The sequence below is a fragment of the Ptiloglossa arizonensis genome, chromosome 4 (assembly GCF_051014685.1).
Source record: "Ptiloglossa arizonensis isolate GNS036 chromosome 4, iyPtiAriz1_principal, whole genome shotgun sequence".
Taxonomy (NCBI): domain Eukaryota; kingdom Metazoa; phylum Arthropoda; class Insecta; order Hymenoptera; family Colletidae; genus Ptiloglossa; species Ptiloglossa arizonensis.
Genome location: NC_135051.1, coordinates 10,155,617 through 10,171,907, shown reverse-complemented (window position 1 = coordinate 10,171,907; position 16,291 = coordinate 10,155,617). Strand labels below are relative to the sequence as shown.

Genomic DNA, 16,291 nt, shown 5'->3' with positions numbered 1-16,291 from the left:
GGCATGAATGACTTATCAACAATTTCCGGTGGTAATAAATGTTTTCGAGCTTGTCTTTCGAAATAATACAGGGTTAGTAGCCCTATTTTCTTGCCGTCTGGTGTCGCCCTCTGATGGCAGAAAAATAAACTACACGTGTAGGTGGTAATTTTGATTTCTGTAGTCCAAAAATCAAGCTTTGGTAGCAGGATCACAGAATGTTAACAGAGGTCATCTATCGAAAACAGCGAAGAGGGGGGGAAGCCCTTTGCGACGTGGAGGGGGAATTATTCGCACCGAAAGGAAAAAATGTTAATTTAACAAATTTACATACCACAAATGTGAACTTTTAGAGTTGCATTATATAGCGGACACTCGAGGCTACATTCAAGGACCGAATTGGTAAAGTTTTTCATCGGAATTAATTAATTATAAACATTTTTCCGGAGGTGTTGTATTACCGACGCTGGCGGTGATCGAGAGAATCGATATTCTTCCCTGTTCTTCATACTCAAATCTGCATAATTTGGACTTGCATTGTTTAACAGGAACTCTTCCCAACATTCAAGAACAATTTTGTCTACAATTTTTGCGGCATGAATAACTTATCAACAATTTCCGGAGATAATAAATGTTTTCGAGCTTGTCTTTCGAAATAATATAGGGTTAGTAGCCCTATTTTCTTGCCGTCTGGTGTCGCCCTCTGATGGCAGAAAAATAAACTACACGTGTAGGTGGTAATTTTGATTTCTGTAGTCCAAAAATCAAGCTTTGGTAGCAGGATCACAGAATGTTAACAGAGGTCATCTATCGAAAACAGCGAAGAGGGGGGGAAGCCCTTTGCGACGTGGAGGGGGAATTATTCGCACCGAAAGGAAAAAATGTTAATTTAACAAATTTACATACCACAAATGTGAACTTTTAGAGTTGCATTATATAGCAGACACTCGAGGCTACATTCAAGGACCGAATTGGTAAAGTTTTTCATCGGAATTAATTAATTATAAACATTTTTCCGGAGGTGTTGTATTACCGACGCTGGCGGTGATCGAGAGAATCGATATTCTTCCCTGTTCTTCATACTCAAATCTGCATAATTTGGACTTGCATTGTTTAACAGGAACTCTTCCCAACATTCAAGAACAATTTTGTCTACAATTTTTGCGGCATGAATAACTTATCAACAATTTCCGGAGATAATAAATGTTTTCGAGCTTGTCTTTCGAAATAATATAGGGTTAGTAGCCCTATTTTCTTGCCGTCTGGTGTCCCCCTCTGATGGCAGAAAAATAAACTACACGTGTAGGTGGTAATTTTGATTTCTGTAGTCCAAAAATCAAGCTTTGGTAACAGGATCACAGAATGTTAACAGAGGTCGTCTATTGAAAACAGCGAAGGGAGGGGGAAGCCCTTTGCGACGTGGAGGGGGAATTATTCGCACCGAAAGGAAAAAATGTTAATTTAACAAATTTACATACCACAAATGTGAACTTTTAGTGTTGCATTATATAGCAGACACTCGAGGCTACATTCAAGGACCGAATTGGTAAAGTTTTTCATCGGAATTAATTAATTATAAACATTTTTCCGGAGGTGTTGTATTAACGACGCTTGTAGTGATCCAGATAATCGATATTTATCTCGACCTCCGTTGCGATTTCTGTATAATTTCTACACGCATTGCGTAACAGAGATTCGTAACAAGATTCAAGTATCACTTTTGCACAGATGTTTAACAACATTAATCAGTTACGCACATTTCAAGGAAATTGTTGTATCGCTGACGCTTGCGGTGATCGAGAGAATCGATATTCTTCCCTGTTCTTCATACTCAAATCTGCATAATTTGGACTTGCATTGTTTAACAGGAACTCTTCCCAACATTCAAGAACAATTTTGTCTACAATTTTTGCGGCATGAATGACTTATCAACAATTTCCGGTGGTAGTAAATGTTTTCGAGCTTGCCTTTCGAAATAATACAGGGTTAGTAGCCCTATTTTCTTGCCGTCTGGTGTCGCCCTCTGATGGCAGAAAAATAAACTACACGTGTAGGTGGTAATTTTGATTTCTGTAGTCCAAATTTCATGCTTTGGTAGCAGGATCACAGAATGTTAAAGGAGGTCGTCAATCGAAAACAGCGAAGGGAGGGGGAAGCCCTTTGCGTCTTGGAGGGGGAATAATTCGCCCCGAAAGGAAAAAATGTTAATTTAACAAATTTACACAGCAGAAATGTGAAGTTTTAGAGTTGCATTATATAGCAGGGACTCGTGGCTACATTCAAGGACCGAATTGGCAATGATTTTCGTCGTAATTAATTAGTTATAAACATTTTTCGGAGGCAATCCTACTGACGACCCTTGCTGTGATCGAGAGAATCGATATTTTTCTGCATTTCGGGCTCGATTTCTGCACAATTTCCAAACGCATTGCGTAACAAAGATTCGTACCAAGATTCAAGTACCGGTTTTGCACTGATTTTTAACAGCATTCATTAATTACGCACAACTGAAGGAAAATGTTGTAGCGCCGACGTTTGCGCTGATCGAGAGAATCGATATTCTTTCCGATTGTTTGCACTAACGGATGCATAATTTGGACTTGCATTGCTTAGCAGAAACCCTTCCCAACATTCAAGAACAATTTTGTCTACAATTTTTGCGGCATGAATAACTTATCAACAATTTCCGGAGATAATAAATGTTTTCGAACTTGTATTTCGAAATAATACAGGGGTTAGTAGCCCTATTTTCTTGCCGTCTGGTGTCGCCCTCTGGTGGCAGAAAAATAAACTACACGTGTAGGTGGTAATTTTGATTTCTGTAGTCCAAAAATCAAGCTTTGGTAGCAGGATCGCAGAATGTTAACAGAGGTCGTCTATCGAAAAGAGAGCGAGGGTGGGGATAATTTTCCCACGTGGAAAATTCTTTCGGCAACAGGTGTCCCGGTTTTTCCGAAACAACGGGTAGAAAGAGAAACGGAGACGAGCGTCGCGAGTGTCGGATCCCTACCGATCCTCCGCGATGCTCGAGGGTGAAACGATAGGGGGGGATTGTTACACGAACGTCCCTTGGTTGCTCACGGTTCAAACGCGAACAACTTTCTTCTTTTTTTTTGGCCGGCGGGAAGACTTTGTCCAGTCGGTTGCTGGTCGGGGCACATCGTTAACCTCTGTGTTTCGGAGTCGGTCCCGTGCCGGATATTGAGCACAGAGAGAGTGGCTCGAGCTCGATGCGGTTACTACCAACGAGTTAGGTTTTTCGTTAGTTTCCCTTGTTCGAAGAACACGAGCCAAAGATATCGTACGTACACTTTCTACGAGTCTATCGTTCGCGAACTGGGAACGCTAATTGTCGTTTCGTAGATCGGGACAATTACATCGTAGGTAGGAAATATCGGTAGAAAATAATCTTTTGGAAGGAAACTGTAGCGAATTTTCGAGTAGACCGCGAGCTACGTACACTCGTTCCCGCGGACTCGTGGTTTGCGAAACGGATACTCGAAAGAACAGTGCCGCGTCTAGACTTATCGAGGCCCGAGGCTAATCGCAATCATAGGGCAGGCCTACCCTTTTCCGAAACGTTTTACGCTCCGTGCTTCCGAGTGGTAGTTGGATTAAAAGGTCAACGGTTAAGGGGCTCTCGGGGGTCGAAAGTCAAGGCTTTGTTAATTTCACGGTAGACGCACTCCGGCTGCTGGACGATATACTGTACACTCGTACCGTTTTAAACATGTCCCACGGCGGGACATTCTTTCAAGTGGTCGGTTACGTCGTAGAAAGACATTTCCTCTCGTCGGCAAGTTGTTCCCTCATTTTAAGAAGATGCTGGCCCACAGGCGGATGATTGAAACGTTGAAACGACGTTGCAAAGCGACGCGACGCGACGTGACACGACGCGGCGGAATACCGCGTCGTTTGTATCGCGGGCGAAGTAAAGTTGGCGTCGAGTTGCAACGTTTCCGCGAGGTGACGTCAGATTCAGCCGGTTCGCTCGAAAATTGATGACGGTTTACCGTAAAAGTTGATCAGCCGTGCGGTGCTACGTCACGGAGGCTAGTTTCGCGTTTGTTCCCGTGCCCCAGTCGTTTCTCGGCTAACGTTGCTTGTTGGGATCTACGGTAACGGTAACTACGAATGTTCGAAACCGTTTCTCGTCGTCGTCGTCGTCGTTGTCCTCGATTAGCGTAATTTTTCAACGAAACGCTAACGAGTGTTTCCGAACGTTCACCGTTCCTCTATGGCACCGTTACTCCGTAGATCAGCCGTTGTCCGAAACGACGTTCGAATAGAATTTGGAAAACCGTTGCTGCAACAACGATCGCGTCATCGATGAGACGAAAGAGGAGAGAAGCCGCTTCCGATAATAATAGGAAGGAGCGACTCGAGCTCTCTTCGACGTCGTTGGTTTCTTTGGCAATTAACGATCGGAACGATGTAACGAGAGCGTAGACGCGCGGAACGAACCAGGAGACGTTGAAAGATAAGAAGAAGGTCGGCCCTCGGGGTAGGCGTTTCTCATCGAAACAGACCGAACGGATTAAAAGGGAGAACCCCGACCGATAACTCGTCAAAGTCCTTTCACCGTTAAGGGGATAGCAGGGAAGGCTGGCTATTCCTCCTACTCTCTCGATTCTTTGCGAGAGAGAGAGGAGAGACTACGACAGTCGGGAGAGAGGAATCGTCGCGGTTCGTTGAGCGACGCGAGCGTTCAATTTTGAGGGAAATGGCAGTCAGTCGACCGCGTTCGACTAATGAAAATTTAATCGACGAGCTCGTTGGTCGGTAGCGTTAATTTCGAAAATGAAATCACTCTGCGTACCGGTGTCGGTAATTATCGTAACAGAAATTGCGTCCGCGAACGAACGTTTCGTTCGTTTAACGGTGCGCAACGTTCTCCGTGAAACGGTGAAAAAGAAGAAGAATCGATTTTCTACCTATACGGTAGAAAAGAAACTCGGAGTGCACAGGGTTGGTTGATCCTCTCCGTGGTCACGCGAGTCGCGACTCGCAAGGATAATCGGTGGCTATCGGTGTAGGAAAAATCGATCGAGCTCCGGTCGAAAAGTCGAGGAATTTTAGACATCCGAGGAGCCGGGTGGGCCGATTCTTTGCGCTCGTAGCTCGTGTTGCCGTAATCTGGAAAAGACACGCACGATACGAGATTTTATTATCGGACCGAGCGATAACTCAAACGTTATTGCAAGATATCACGAAAGTAACGGGTTCCCCGGCATCGCGCCACCCTTCGCAAATTTATGCACGCCGAGACGATTCGAAGTTACTCGGTACTTTATTAGTTTCGCTGTCCCAACGAATCTCGTTGAAATCGAGCCTCGTCGCTACTAGCTACGCACATCGCCGCGGCTTCTCTTCCCTGTTGAGCGCACGCGAGCGAACCGGACTCCTATTTAGTGGAGCGTTAAACACCGAAACCAATTCTGCTCCGACCGCTTTAATTCTCTCTCTCTCTCTCTCTCTCTCTCTCTCTCTCTCTCTCTCTCTCTCTCTCTCTCTTTCTTTCTTTCTCTGGAAAAAAGAAAGAAACTTCAATTTTGTGAAAAATATTGCATCGATCGTTGGTCACTGGTACGTCGTTTATCGTCTACGTTCGTAAGTGTTTATTCCAATTGCGTGCTACGGTAATACGCTGCACGTGATCGCGTACCGGTGGATACGTTGCTCGAGATTAATTTAACGGGTACAATATAGTGGAGTCGAGGCGGAAGAAAAATATCGTCGGTCGGTAGGCGCGCGATGGAAATGAATGGCACCGAACGGAAATCGGAAATCGGGAGACGTTGGGAAAGAAGGTACGGCCGTACGAGTAGCGAACGAAGCAACGCCGAAGGAGGAAAAGGGAGGATCGTTGGTCCGTTGCGATAGTTGGCGCTCAGTTGCCTACTCGAGCGTATTCTATTAACGAACCGAGCGCGTATCGAGAGCTCGACGAGTCGGTCGGTCGGACGACCTCGACTCGAGCGTCGATCAACGAGAAGCTTTGTTCCTCGTTCTCTCGGCGGGCACGTAGGAGCTCCCCGGTACTCTAGATTCCGATGCGACCGCGTTACTCGTGGCCCTCTCCCATCGACTCTCGGGAAATCCTCGGGAACCCTTTCCTTCGAGCGAACCCCCGAATTTCCTTCCGGAGCTATTGCGCCGTGAACGAGGAACGAACGCGCGACGATCCGCCGTCTTTTTCCACAGAGTGGTCGAACGAAGCGAGAGACCGTCGCCTGGACAACAGTCGCGCGAGACTCGTTCGCGGAACGCAAAAGCGTCACCCGATCGCGTTCCCCTTTCCCTTCGCGTCTACAGTGGACGTTGCAAAATTTTGTTCGAACGCTCTTTCCTTCGAGATTTAATATCGTCAGGATCGTTATTCAATTTGCGAGTGTTCGAATCGAGGGGGCCTAGGTTCCCCGTGGGTTTGTATTTTCGGTCCGCGTGCACGGAGAAGGTTCTCCGCTCGTTGACGCGTTGCAGGGTCGACGCTCGGCGTCGCGCTCGTTTTCCTGGCCGTCGACTACTGATTGCGCCGGACGGAAGGATGGCCGGCCGGCCGGTCGGGTTCCCCGTTCCTCGCGCGTTCCCGAAGACATCGTCGGTGCCGAGCACCGGAGGACCTACCTCGAGCGCGATCGAAGCGAAGCAGTCGCTCCGTAATCGAGTTAAGTGCATTTGCGAGGAGAAACGAGCCGGGGAAACACGCCCGTGAACCGGGAAACCCCGAAAACAGTTTCGACGCGTTAAAGCGCCTCCTCCTCGCGTAACGGGGCATTTCCACGATAATCGTTTCGCGCGAGCTAACGGAACCCTGGCCATTCGTTTAGCAAGTCGCGACAGCTCCGAGAGACAGACAGAGAGAGAGAGAGAGAGAGAGAGAGAGAGAGAGAGAGAGAGAGAGAGATCGCTCGAGACCAGTATCTCGTCCGTTTTCAATTTTCGTTCCACTTTCGCCTAAATAGTCACGCAACGGCGGTGCCCGTGGATGGACCGCTTCTTCGGCTCGTAGGCTTAGTCCTATCGGCGAACTCGGTTGAACTTGATCGAAAGTGGGTTAGCTCGCGCGCACGGTCCCGTACAGGGAGAACCGAGTCGGTTTCGAGAGCAGAGAAAAGCGTGCCGGCGTCGGAAGGCCCGATATTTATCTAGTCGGCCGAACGGCCACGGGAATCGATCCTTTGGGACGGTTCCTCGCTTCGCGATAAGAATTTCGGACCGGCGAGCCTCTTGAAACTTTCCTAAGGAAGCGATCGAATCGCTCCCGGTAGAAGTGAGATCGCTTGGCTGTGGCGATCGAGCGACGTTCCGTTTACACGACTCGGTTCCGAATCCATCGGGCATCGAAGCTTTTTCGAGCTTCGCGTATTTCGGTTCGCGTAGCTTCGCCGTTCACCGATCGATACGTTAATTGCCAATTACACTCTCCCGGCGACCTCGACGATATATCCGTACGGGGATTGATACGGCATTAATTCGAAATTCGGTAATGGAAGTCCATCTCGGGCAGTTTTTCGATCGCAGCGTTGCTCGCGAACGTGCGAGGGAAACGGAACCGGGACCGGAATCGCGCAACTAGGTTCCTCGTCGAGGCCGATAATCCTGACCGCTTAGCCGCCAGAGTCGGAAAGGAGGACCATCTTTGCCCCGGGAACGATCGATTTTTCACGAATTTACGAGAGAGGGGACCGCCGCCAATCGAGAAACGATTACTCGCCAGCCGGTTAGGCAGGACCGTTTCACAGACCGCGAGCAACAAAGCTACGAATACGTTCGTCGAACGATTTTTCCAATGCGGTTACTCGACGCTGCGGAACCACCGTGTGGATACTTGGGACCGTACCGAGACCGAAGGCGTCGATGAAAATCATTGCCGATTCTTTTTTTCGCTCCCGAATCGGCTATGTCCGCCACCCGTCGAAAACCCCTGCGAATCGAACTCGATAAATCTTATCGACGCAGCGGGGCCACCGTACTCTCGATAAACGGTTTCGATATCTCCGTGGAATCTACTGGGTTTCGTGAATTTGTTTCGCGAGCTCGATCATCGACCGTTGACAACTTGAACGAGCTGCGGCGCCAACGGTTGCGATCGCAGAAATAACCTCTCGGGAATATTAAGTTCCTCTTTTCGCTCGCTCGTTATTTTCAGAAAAGAACTGTTTTCGGCGCTCGGAACAGCCACAAGAGTACAACGGTTTGTCGTATATTTTTAACAAATTAGAATTCACTGGCGCGCAAAGAGCGCGCAAAGAACGCGCTATTCGTTACGATGAACGCGCGGTTGATTAAAAGTACATTTTTCAATCTGGAAGAATTCTTTCGATTTAGAGCTTTCTCCCCATATCGGTTCAAAGTTGGCCATTCGTTTGTCCAGTGTCCACCGAAACCCGGTAGTTACCCTCTTCCGTACGTTTCCCATGGAAATTTCTGCCAGCGGAAAGCAAACGTCCGTGTGTAAATCGGTTTGGAAATCGCGCGTCGGGCTGGACACGGTGCGCGTAGCTATTTCCGGGCGTAGGTTCGGTGTGTCGTGAGCGTTACGAGTGAAAAATCGTAGGGTGGCAAAAGCCGCAACCGCTGCCGCTGCCGCAAAGTTCGGTGCCGTAACGAGCGTTCGGTGTTCTCCCTCGTTCCTCCCGACCCGTTCGGTCGGGCTGGCTACCAAGCTTTGCAAAATATCCGCAATTCCCGATCTCCGTTTACGCGATCGCCGTCGACACTTTGAATCCTCTCCGCGCGGGGCTGATAATCGATACACGTATTCGAAGCGCGACGGAGAGGAGGTCCTCGTTCGGAAAAACTAGCGCCGCGTCGTAAGCGAAAACGGGCCGGTGAAGGTTGCTCGCGCGGCCGGTGGGAGCCCCGTACGGTGATAAACGACGCTTGAAATAATTATTAGACGAGATCGACGAGGTGCGCGCGACGTCGTCGTTCGCTGTTAATTATTTATCGAGCTCTCTCCATACTTCTCCGTCCTCGTCGGCCATAAAATCGAAAGCTTTTACCGGAGCCGTTCGCTCGGATGGGAGCGAGCGAGAGCGAGTCCTACAAGGATACGTCTAACGCTTCCTCGAAAGTCTACGGAAAGATTCTAACCAATTCTTGGGATTTTCTTTTTGTTCCAGCCGATGCAACGAGATTGAGGCATTCGAGACACCTGGACGCGAGATCGCAGTTCTCGCCTGACGAGGAATTAACGGTGAGTGCTTTTAGAATCCCTCTTGATTCGATTTCTCACCCTTGAAACGGCCGGCCGGCCGATTCCTCCTTCCTCTCGACAGTTTCCTTCCCATCTCGCCGACGGGGATCCTTTTCCCTCTCGCGAGATCTTTCGAACGGTCTTGAAAACCGCATCGTTCCTCGCTCGCGGCCCTGGATAATAGATTCGCCGGCAAAGAATCCCGCGAACGCGAACCCGTCTCAAATATTCACGCGATTCTCTCCTCGGAAAGCTTTTTCCCCGTGGCGTACGATCCTCGAATCGGTTCGAGACACGCGCGAAAACCGGAAGCCTCGTTAACGCGCTCAATTTTAACCGGGAAGTCTGAACGGAGAGGTACGCTCGCGGTGTATCGAGTTTACGAATCGGCCAACTTCCAGAACGCCGATCGACGATCGCTGCGGAACATCGGGATCGAGTTTTCCTTCCAAACTTTGCTCATCCTGGCGAACGAAACACGATTACGAAAAACCTCGTCTGCGCTTCGTTCGAAGCGTTACGTATTACAACGATATCGCTCGGGACAACCCCGTTGATCGGAAGCTGCGCGCAAGCTCGAACAATCGTGCTCGAGACGCGGTACTTTTCGAGTATCGCGTTAAGAAGGAGCTTCGATCGATCCACGGACGGAACGATCCGTTCCTTTTTCAGGATCCATCGTCCCCGCTCCGTTAACGGATCATTGTTCTACCGATTTCGCGAATGGGCGAAATCCCCTCTACCCCTACCGTCGACGAGCGCAGCTTAATCGCGAGCACCTGCGGGGTACGAAGGGGCCGCCCACCGATAACCGACCGTGTTATTTAAATAAAATTTTTAACGTAGGATACGACGGTGTTCGCATATATCAATTTTATCGGGCTACAGGGTTGGCGCGACTTCCCCTCGATTAAAGAATAAATTATAGCAGAGAGGGTTTCGCGGTGCGCGTTTTATTTTCCTCCGACTCGGTAATCTTGATGCTCCCGGCTATTTCTGAAAACAAGTACGTCGCGACAAAGGGCAAAACTGTCGGAGTGGATTGTATTTACGTAATGGCCATAACTCAACGCAAGGGAACGCGAAGACGTAAATGGTAATGCGCGAGAAACGTATTGTACCTGGATCGCTCGATGACTCGTGGACGATCGATCGTCCGATTGGACAAATTTCAGACTCTACGTTTTTCGTGTTCCGCTTTGTAATAGCGGTATCGACGGATCGGTAAGGTTCTCCCGATCGAAACGAGTTCAAATACAGCACACATTGTCGAAAGTTTACCACTATTGGGAATAATGAAATTTTTCGGAAAGAAAATTCGTTGGAAACGATCGAGATCGTCCCGGCTCCGAGTGCCGCGTACCGCAGCCTCCGGACAACTGGAACCAAATCGTCGCCTGCATCGTCAAATACGGTTAAAGACCGATGGATTGCTTTTTCCCTTTGGTATTCGCAGATGCAGCAGGGCGAGAATCACAATCACAAACCAGTATTTTCGAATTGCTCGAATTACGCGCCGGTCGTGAAGGAGGAGGAAGTAGCGGGCACCGTGGTGATTCAAGTGCACGCCGAGGACAGGGACCAACCGAGCGAAGGAGGTACGTTCGAACGCGACAGCGATCTCTATAGTAAGCCTTTCCACGATGGAGAACGAACGAATCGGGCCAGGGGGATCTTTCATCGGAGAATCTAGAGCAGTATTCTTCTCCGAATAATTTCACTTCCTTAGTCGCGCGATACATTCTTCTCCGCGTACGCGATTAAAAAAGAAAACGTTCCGTTGTATCGTCTACTTGATTTTTCAAATTCGTTTCAGCAGCGGTGAAAGTAACGTTTAATTTTAGCAAAACTTGTGGCCTATATTTCGGTAAATAACCTTCCATTGCGCAACGCGTTTTTATTTACCGTTGTATTCTCCCGTTACCGCGCAGACGGCCGTATCTTCCATGTTTCCGATTTTTCCTTTATTTTTCTCTCTCGTCGTTCTCTCTCGTCGTTCTCTTTCGCGAAATCCGTAAGTAAAAGAGACACGGAATAAACGGACGGTGTTCGCACGGGCTTAGGTACGATCACGTACAGCTTCGTAACCGCTCCTGGCGAGAAGCTGAAATTCGAGATCAACAACAGAACGGGATTGATCAGGACGACGCAGATGCTTGACAGGGACGAGCCAGCGCGCGAGAAGGAAGCCTACCTGACGGTTCTCGCCACCGATAACGGAAGGCCCCAACTCGACGACGTCTGCACGTTCAAAGTAACCATCGAAGACGTGAACGACAACGCGCCAGTGTTCGACAAAGTGGTAAGTAATTTCGAACGAGCCCGATTCGAGTGCTCGACGCGATCGATCGCGTCCGTGGTTTCTCTCCGTCGCGTACCTACCGACGAACGACCGATCGTTCGGTAGACGCGGGCTTACCATCGGCCGATACCGTTCGCGAGACTCTTGCGGATTTCGGACTTTACGGCGTTGGATACGTTGCATCGATCGGTATTCGAACGCATCCTCCCCGCGTACGCGTGAATTCGAATCGCTTCGAACGTTATTCCGTGTCGCGAGATGGTAGTTTCGACGCCTCTTGGCAAAAAAGATCGCACGGTTCGCGCGGAAAGACTTTTCTCGAATTCGAAACGATTCGAAACGATTCGAGGCCATCGCTGATCGTTCTCGTTCCAACGGTTTCTTCCGATAACCTCGCGTTTTCGAGACTATTATCGCGACTCGGACGACGAACCTTTTTCTTTCCTGGTCCATCGACCGAATGCGTTGCCCCTAATCTTTATACGACTATGCTACTACTAACCACCTTTTGCTTCGTTTTTGTTTCTTTTTCTAAACCCAGGTCTTCCGTGGATACGTATGGAAGGTTGGTCTCGAATTTAGCGGTGTGAACGTTATCTCGATGTTTACCGTGGTAATGTGAATGCGAATGCGAATGCGAATGCGAATGCGAATGCGAATGTGAATACTTGTGTGTCGTTTTCCCGTTCCGTGGCCGATCGGTACGATCGCGATCAATGTTCCCAATTTACGTTACCCGTTAACACCTAAAATAATTTTTCTCTATATTTTGAATTTTAGGGCAGGATTCCCCAACCGTGTATGCACTCGCGTGTAACATTTACACGCTACTCTCACATTTTAATATTGACGTAACCTACTTGAAATCAGTTCGCGACTCACCGGTGGTTACAAAATTTTCGCGTCTCCGCGAGTGATTCTCGTAACCGCGGGGAACCTTCGCTCTAGGGTTGTCGGGGGAATGCCGATTATTTTCCGAAAATTGGAAAGCAGAAATTTCAAGTGTCGTAAAAAAGAAGCCGAGCAAATTGACCGTGATCGTATCGATCGTGTCGCCGCCGGTTGTCGTAGGTATGATCGCGCGGCCTCCGGGTTAGATGATCGTCGACGCATGCATAAACACGCGCGTAGGTATTTAGAAGAGAAACGCGCGACGGGGGGCACGAGTTTCGTTTTCGAGCCCGCTTTGCACGAGAAACGATTCCCCCGTTTATCCGGTCTGCACCAACATCGATCAATCCCACCTGGCCGAGAATGTTCCAGCGAAATCGAATCTCGTTTGTTTGTTTCGGTTGGCGTTGGCGTCGACGTCGACGCGTAGGCGTATACCGAGTCTGTACCGCAAGACTTACCGTTGGGCCGCGAGGTGATGAGAGTCTCCGCCACCGATATCGACGATGGCAACAATTCCGTCGTCTACTACAGCCTGTCGCCGAAGAGGCCGGAGGACGGAGTCTACTTTCGCATAGATCGCAACACTGGCGTAATATTCCTCAACAAAACCATCGACGTGAGTATCCTACCTACATTTATGCGTTCGATAAATATATTCTTCACGGGAACAATATTCTTCCTGTGGGATAAAATCCTTGGAGAGAGGAGAGGAGAGTTTCGGGCGCATCTGGTATAACTCGTGGCAAAATTTTCACAGAGGAACCCCGAGTACAAGTTCAGCATGACCGCCATGGCCGAAGATCAGGGCGAGAAGCCAAAATCGAGCGTGATCGATCTGGACATCAGGGTAGTCGAGTCCCACAAAAAGGCTCCTGCATTTTTACCGAGGCCCTCGGAACCCATTCGTCTTCCCGAGAACTTCAGCGACTTCGACCAGAGCATCGTACGACTAAAGGCCGTCTCCAACAGCGGTGACAACACTGGCCTACTTTTCGAGCTGGTACCCGGTAGAACGGAGCAGACCAACAAAGGGAACACGTTCAGGTGAGCGACCACGGTCTCTTCTGTTGCCTCTGACGCGAAATCTCTGCCGTCTGGTTCTGGTCTCGGTAGGCTGGAGTCGACCAAGGACGTGGCGGACATCAAACTGGCCCAGCATCTGGACTACGAGAGCAACACGGTGTACACGTTGATCGTGAGGGTGCAGAACAAGTACCAATTGGCCGCTGAGACCGTGATCGACATAGAGGTGTTGGACGTGAACGACAACATTCCAGTGTTCAGAGAGATGAAGAAGGGTAGCGTACTCGAGAACGAACCGCCTGGGGTGCCTGTGATGCAGGTGCGCGCCATCGACGCCGATGGGACCTCTGCTCACAACCAGGTACTCTTCTTTCGTTCCTCGTTCCTCGAATTCGTTTCGCGGAACTCACCGTTTCTTCTCCGTTAAGGTCACCTACGAGCTGGACAACTTTCGGGAGCTGTTCGCCATCGACAAATACACAGGCAACATTACTACCCTGACGACCTTCGACAGAGAATTGGAGGACACCTACAACGTGAAGGTGATCGCCGTGGACAACTCGCCGAGTGCTCTGTTCAAGACCGGTGAACACAACAAGGGTCAGCAAGTGTTCCGTATAGAGATAGCCGACAAGAACGACAACGCGCCGCACTTCACCCAGGCGGTCTACACGGCCAATTCGATACTCGAGAACGCGAATATCAATGCACCGGTCACCGAGGTGAAGGCTCTCGATTCGGACACCGCCAGCCCGGTCACGTACAGTATCATATACGGTAACACGGACGACAGCTTCTACATCGAGGGAACCACGGGAAAGATTCGCGTGAACAAACCTCTGGATTACGAGAAGATCACCGAGTACAACTTGACGGTGAGGGCCTTCGACGGGCTCTACAACGACACCGCTCAGGTCAAGATCTTCATCGAGAACGTCAACGACAATCCACCCGTCTTCGAAGATTTCAACAAAAATCCTACCATCGAGGAGGAAAAGCTGGTCGAAGGTAAGGCGCACGCGAGATGTCTCGATCCGTGGAACTTGACTCGTGCGAACAGAGGAGAAGATCTATTTTATCGAGTGTAAATGTATTCTTTCTCCGTCAGGTTGTATCACCACCGTGGTCGCGTACGACCCCGACATAAAGGACAGGAACGCCGATCAGCACATTGCCTACTTCATCGTGAAGGAGGATCAACAACCTCTGATAGGAATCGACAAGACCGGTTGCATGACGCTGAAGAAACCTCTCGATCGGGACTCGCCGTTGGGCTATTCTATGTGGACTGTGCGTATACAAGGTGTTCTATTACGTTTGGACACCGTGTCACGGATAAATTCTCTAATGAAATAAATAAATTGATTCCAGGTGATAGTGATGGCGCGGGACGAAGACGGATCGCCGACCGCTTTGCGAGAGCTGGTGATGGTAAACATCACCTTGATCGACATAAACGATAACGCACCGTTCCTTGACATGCCGTATCCGGTGGTCTGGGACGAGAATCAGCCAGCAGGGAAGATCACCGAGTTAAAGGCTCGCGACTACGATTCGGACGATAACGGACCTCCGTTCACCTTCCAGATCGATGAGTTTACCGCCGACGACGAGATCTTGGCAAAGTTCGCCATTCGCGACGCAGACCTCTACGCCCGTGTCGAGTTCAATCGCGAGGAACGCAAGAGCTACGACATTCCCATTGCGATCACCGACAGCGGGCAACCACCCATGACGGGAACCTCGACCTTGACGGTCATCATCGGGGACGTGAACGACAACCCCATGTCGGAGGGCTCCAGCTCCATCTTCGTTTACAACTACAAAGGCGAAGCACCCAACACGAAGATAGGACGAGTCTACGTGAACGACGCCGACGACTGGGACTTGCCCGACAAACATTTCGCCTGGGCCTCGACCCACGAAGGCTTCGTTCTCGATCAAGACACCGGAATGATCACTTTGTTAGCAGACACTTCGAACGACACCTTCTTCCTCGAGTTCCTCGTCACCGAATACAGTCGCTACGTACCTAGACATCACGTGAACGCTTACGTGAACGTTACCGTGAAAGAGTTGCCCGAGGAAGCAGTGGCCAGGTCGGGGTCTGTCAGGTTTTTCGGAATGACAGCCGAGGAGTTCGTTGCTCCGGACGGGTCCGGTATCAGCAAGAAGGAGATATTTCAGGAGAGGATCGCTCACATGCTGAACGCGTCGATAGAGAACGTGGACGTGTTCACGGTGTTGCACTCGCCTCATCACAACAACAAGAGCCTTCTCGACGTTCGATTCTCGGTTCATGGTAGTCCTTATTACGCTCCCGAGAAGCTGAATACCATCCTGGCGCGACAGGTAAAGGAGATAGAGCGGGAACTGAAGACGGACGTCCTGCTGGTGAACATCGATGAGTGTCTATTCGAGAGACTGCACTGCAACGACTCCTGTCGCAGTTACTTGAACGCCAGCACTGTCCCCTATGCCGTGTACACGAACACCAGCTCCTTCGTTGGTGTCAGAGCAGTCGTGGATCCTCAATGCACTTGCCACGTGGCTGAACCAATAGTCTGTTTAAACGGGGGCACTCCGTTGGCGGAGCGTTGCGAGTGTCCACCTGGTCTGGAGGGACCTAGATGCGAGTTGCTCGGGATTGGCTTTCACGGTGACGGATGGGCCGTGATGCCTCCACCGGGTCAAGCTTGCGACGACTCTCATTTGAGTAAGTTTACCGTATTTTTTTCAACGGAATTCCCAAACCTTAGATAACCGATAGTTTCATTATCTTTTATATACATTTCTATATATATATATATATATATATATATTTCGTTTATTTTTCACGATAAGAAAAATGTCGGAGGAAAACCCGAAATCAACACCCATATTTCTCTCGT

The 16,291-nt window shown here is 49.5% G+C and overlaps 1 protein-coding gene across 1 annotated transcript in view; it reads left to right on the top strand.

The window, feature by feature from the left end:
* The window catches only part of Shg (DE-cadherin), a 67,369-nt gene that overhangs the window by 49,242 nt on the left and 1,836 nt on the right, over positions 1-16,291 (top strand). The window contains exons 2-10 of the mRNA XM_076309744.1: positions 9,108-9,181; positions 10,638-10,779; positions 11,245-11,483; positions 12,805-12,993; positions 13,135-13,421; positions 13,491-13,761; positions 13,829-14,408; positions 14,509-14,690; positions 14,772-16,116. Of these exons, the coding sequence (XP_076165859.1) occupies positions 9,108-9,181; positions 10,638-10,779; positions 11,245-11,483; positions 12,805-12,993; positions 13,135-13,421; positions 13,491-13,761; positions 13,829-14,408; positions 14,509-14,690; positions 14,772-16,116 (3,309 nt within the window). The remainder of the gene's footprint in view (positions 1-9,107; positions 9,182-10,637; positions 10,780-11,244; positions 11,484-12,804; positions 12,994-13,134; positions 13,422-13,490; positions 13,762-13,828; positions 14,409-14,508; positions 14,691-14,771; positions 16,117-16,291) is intronic.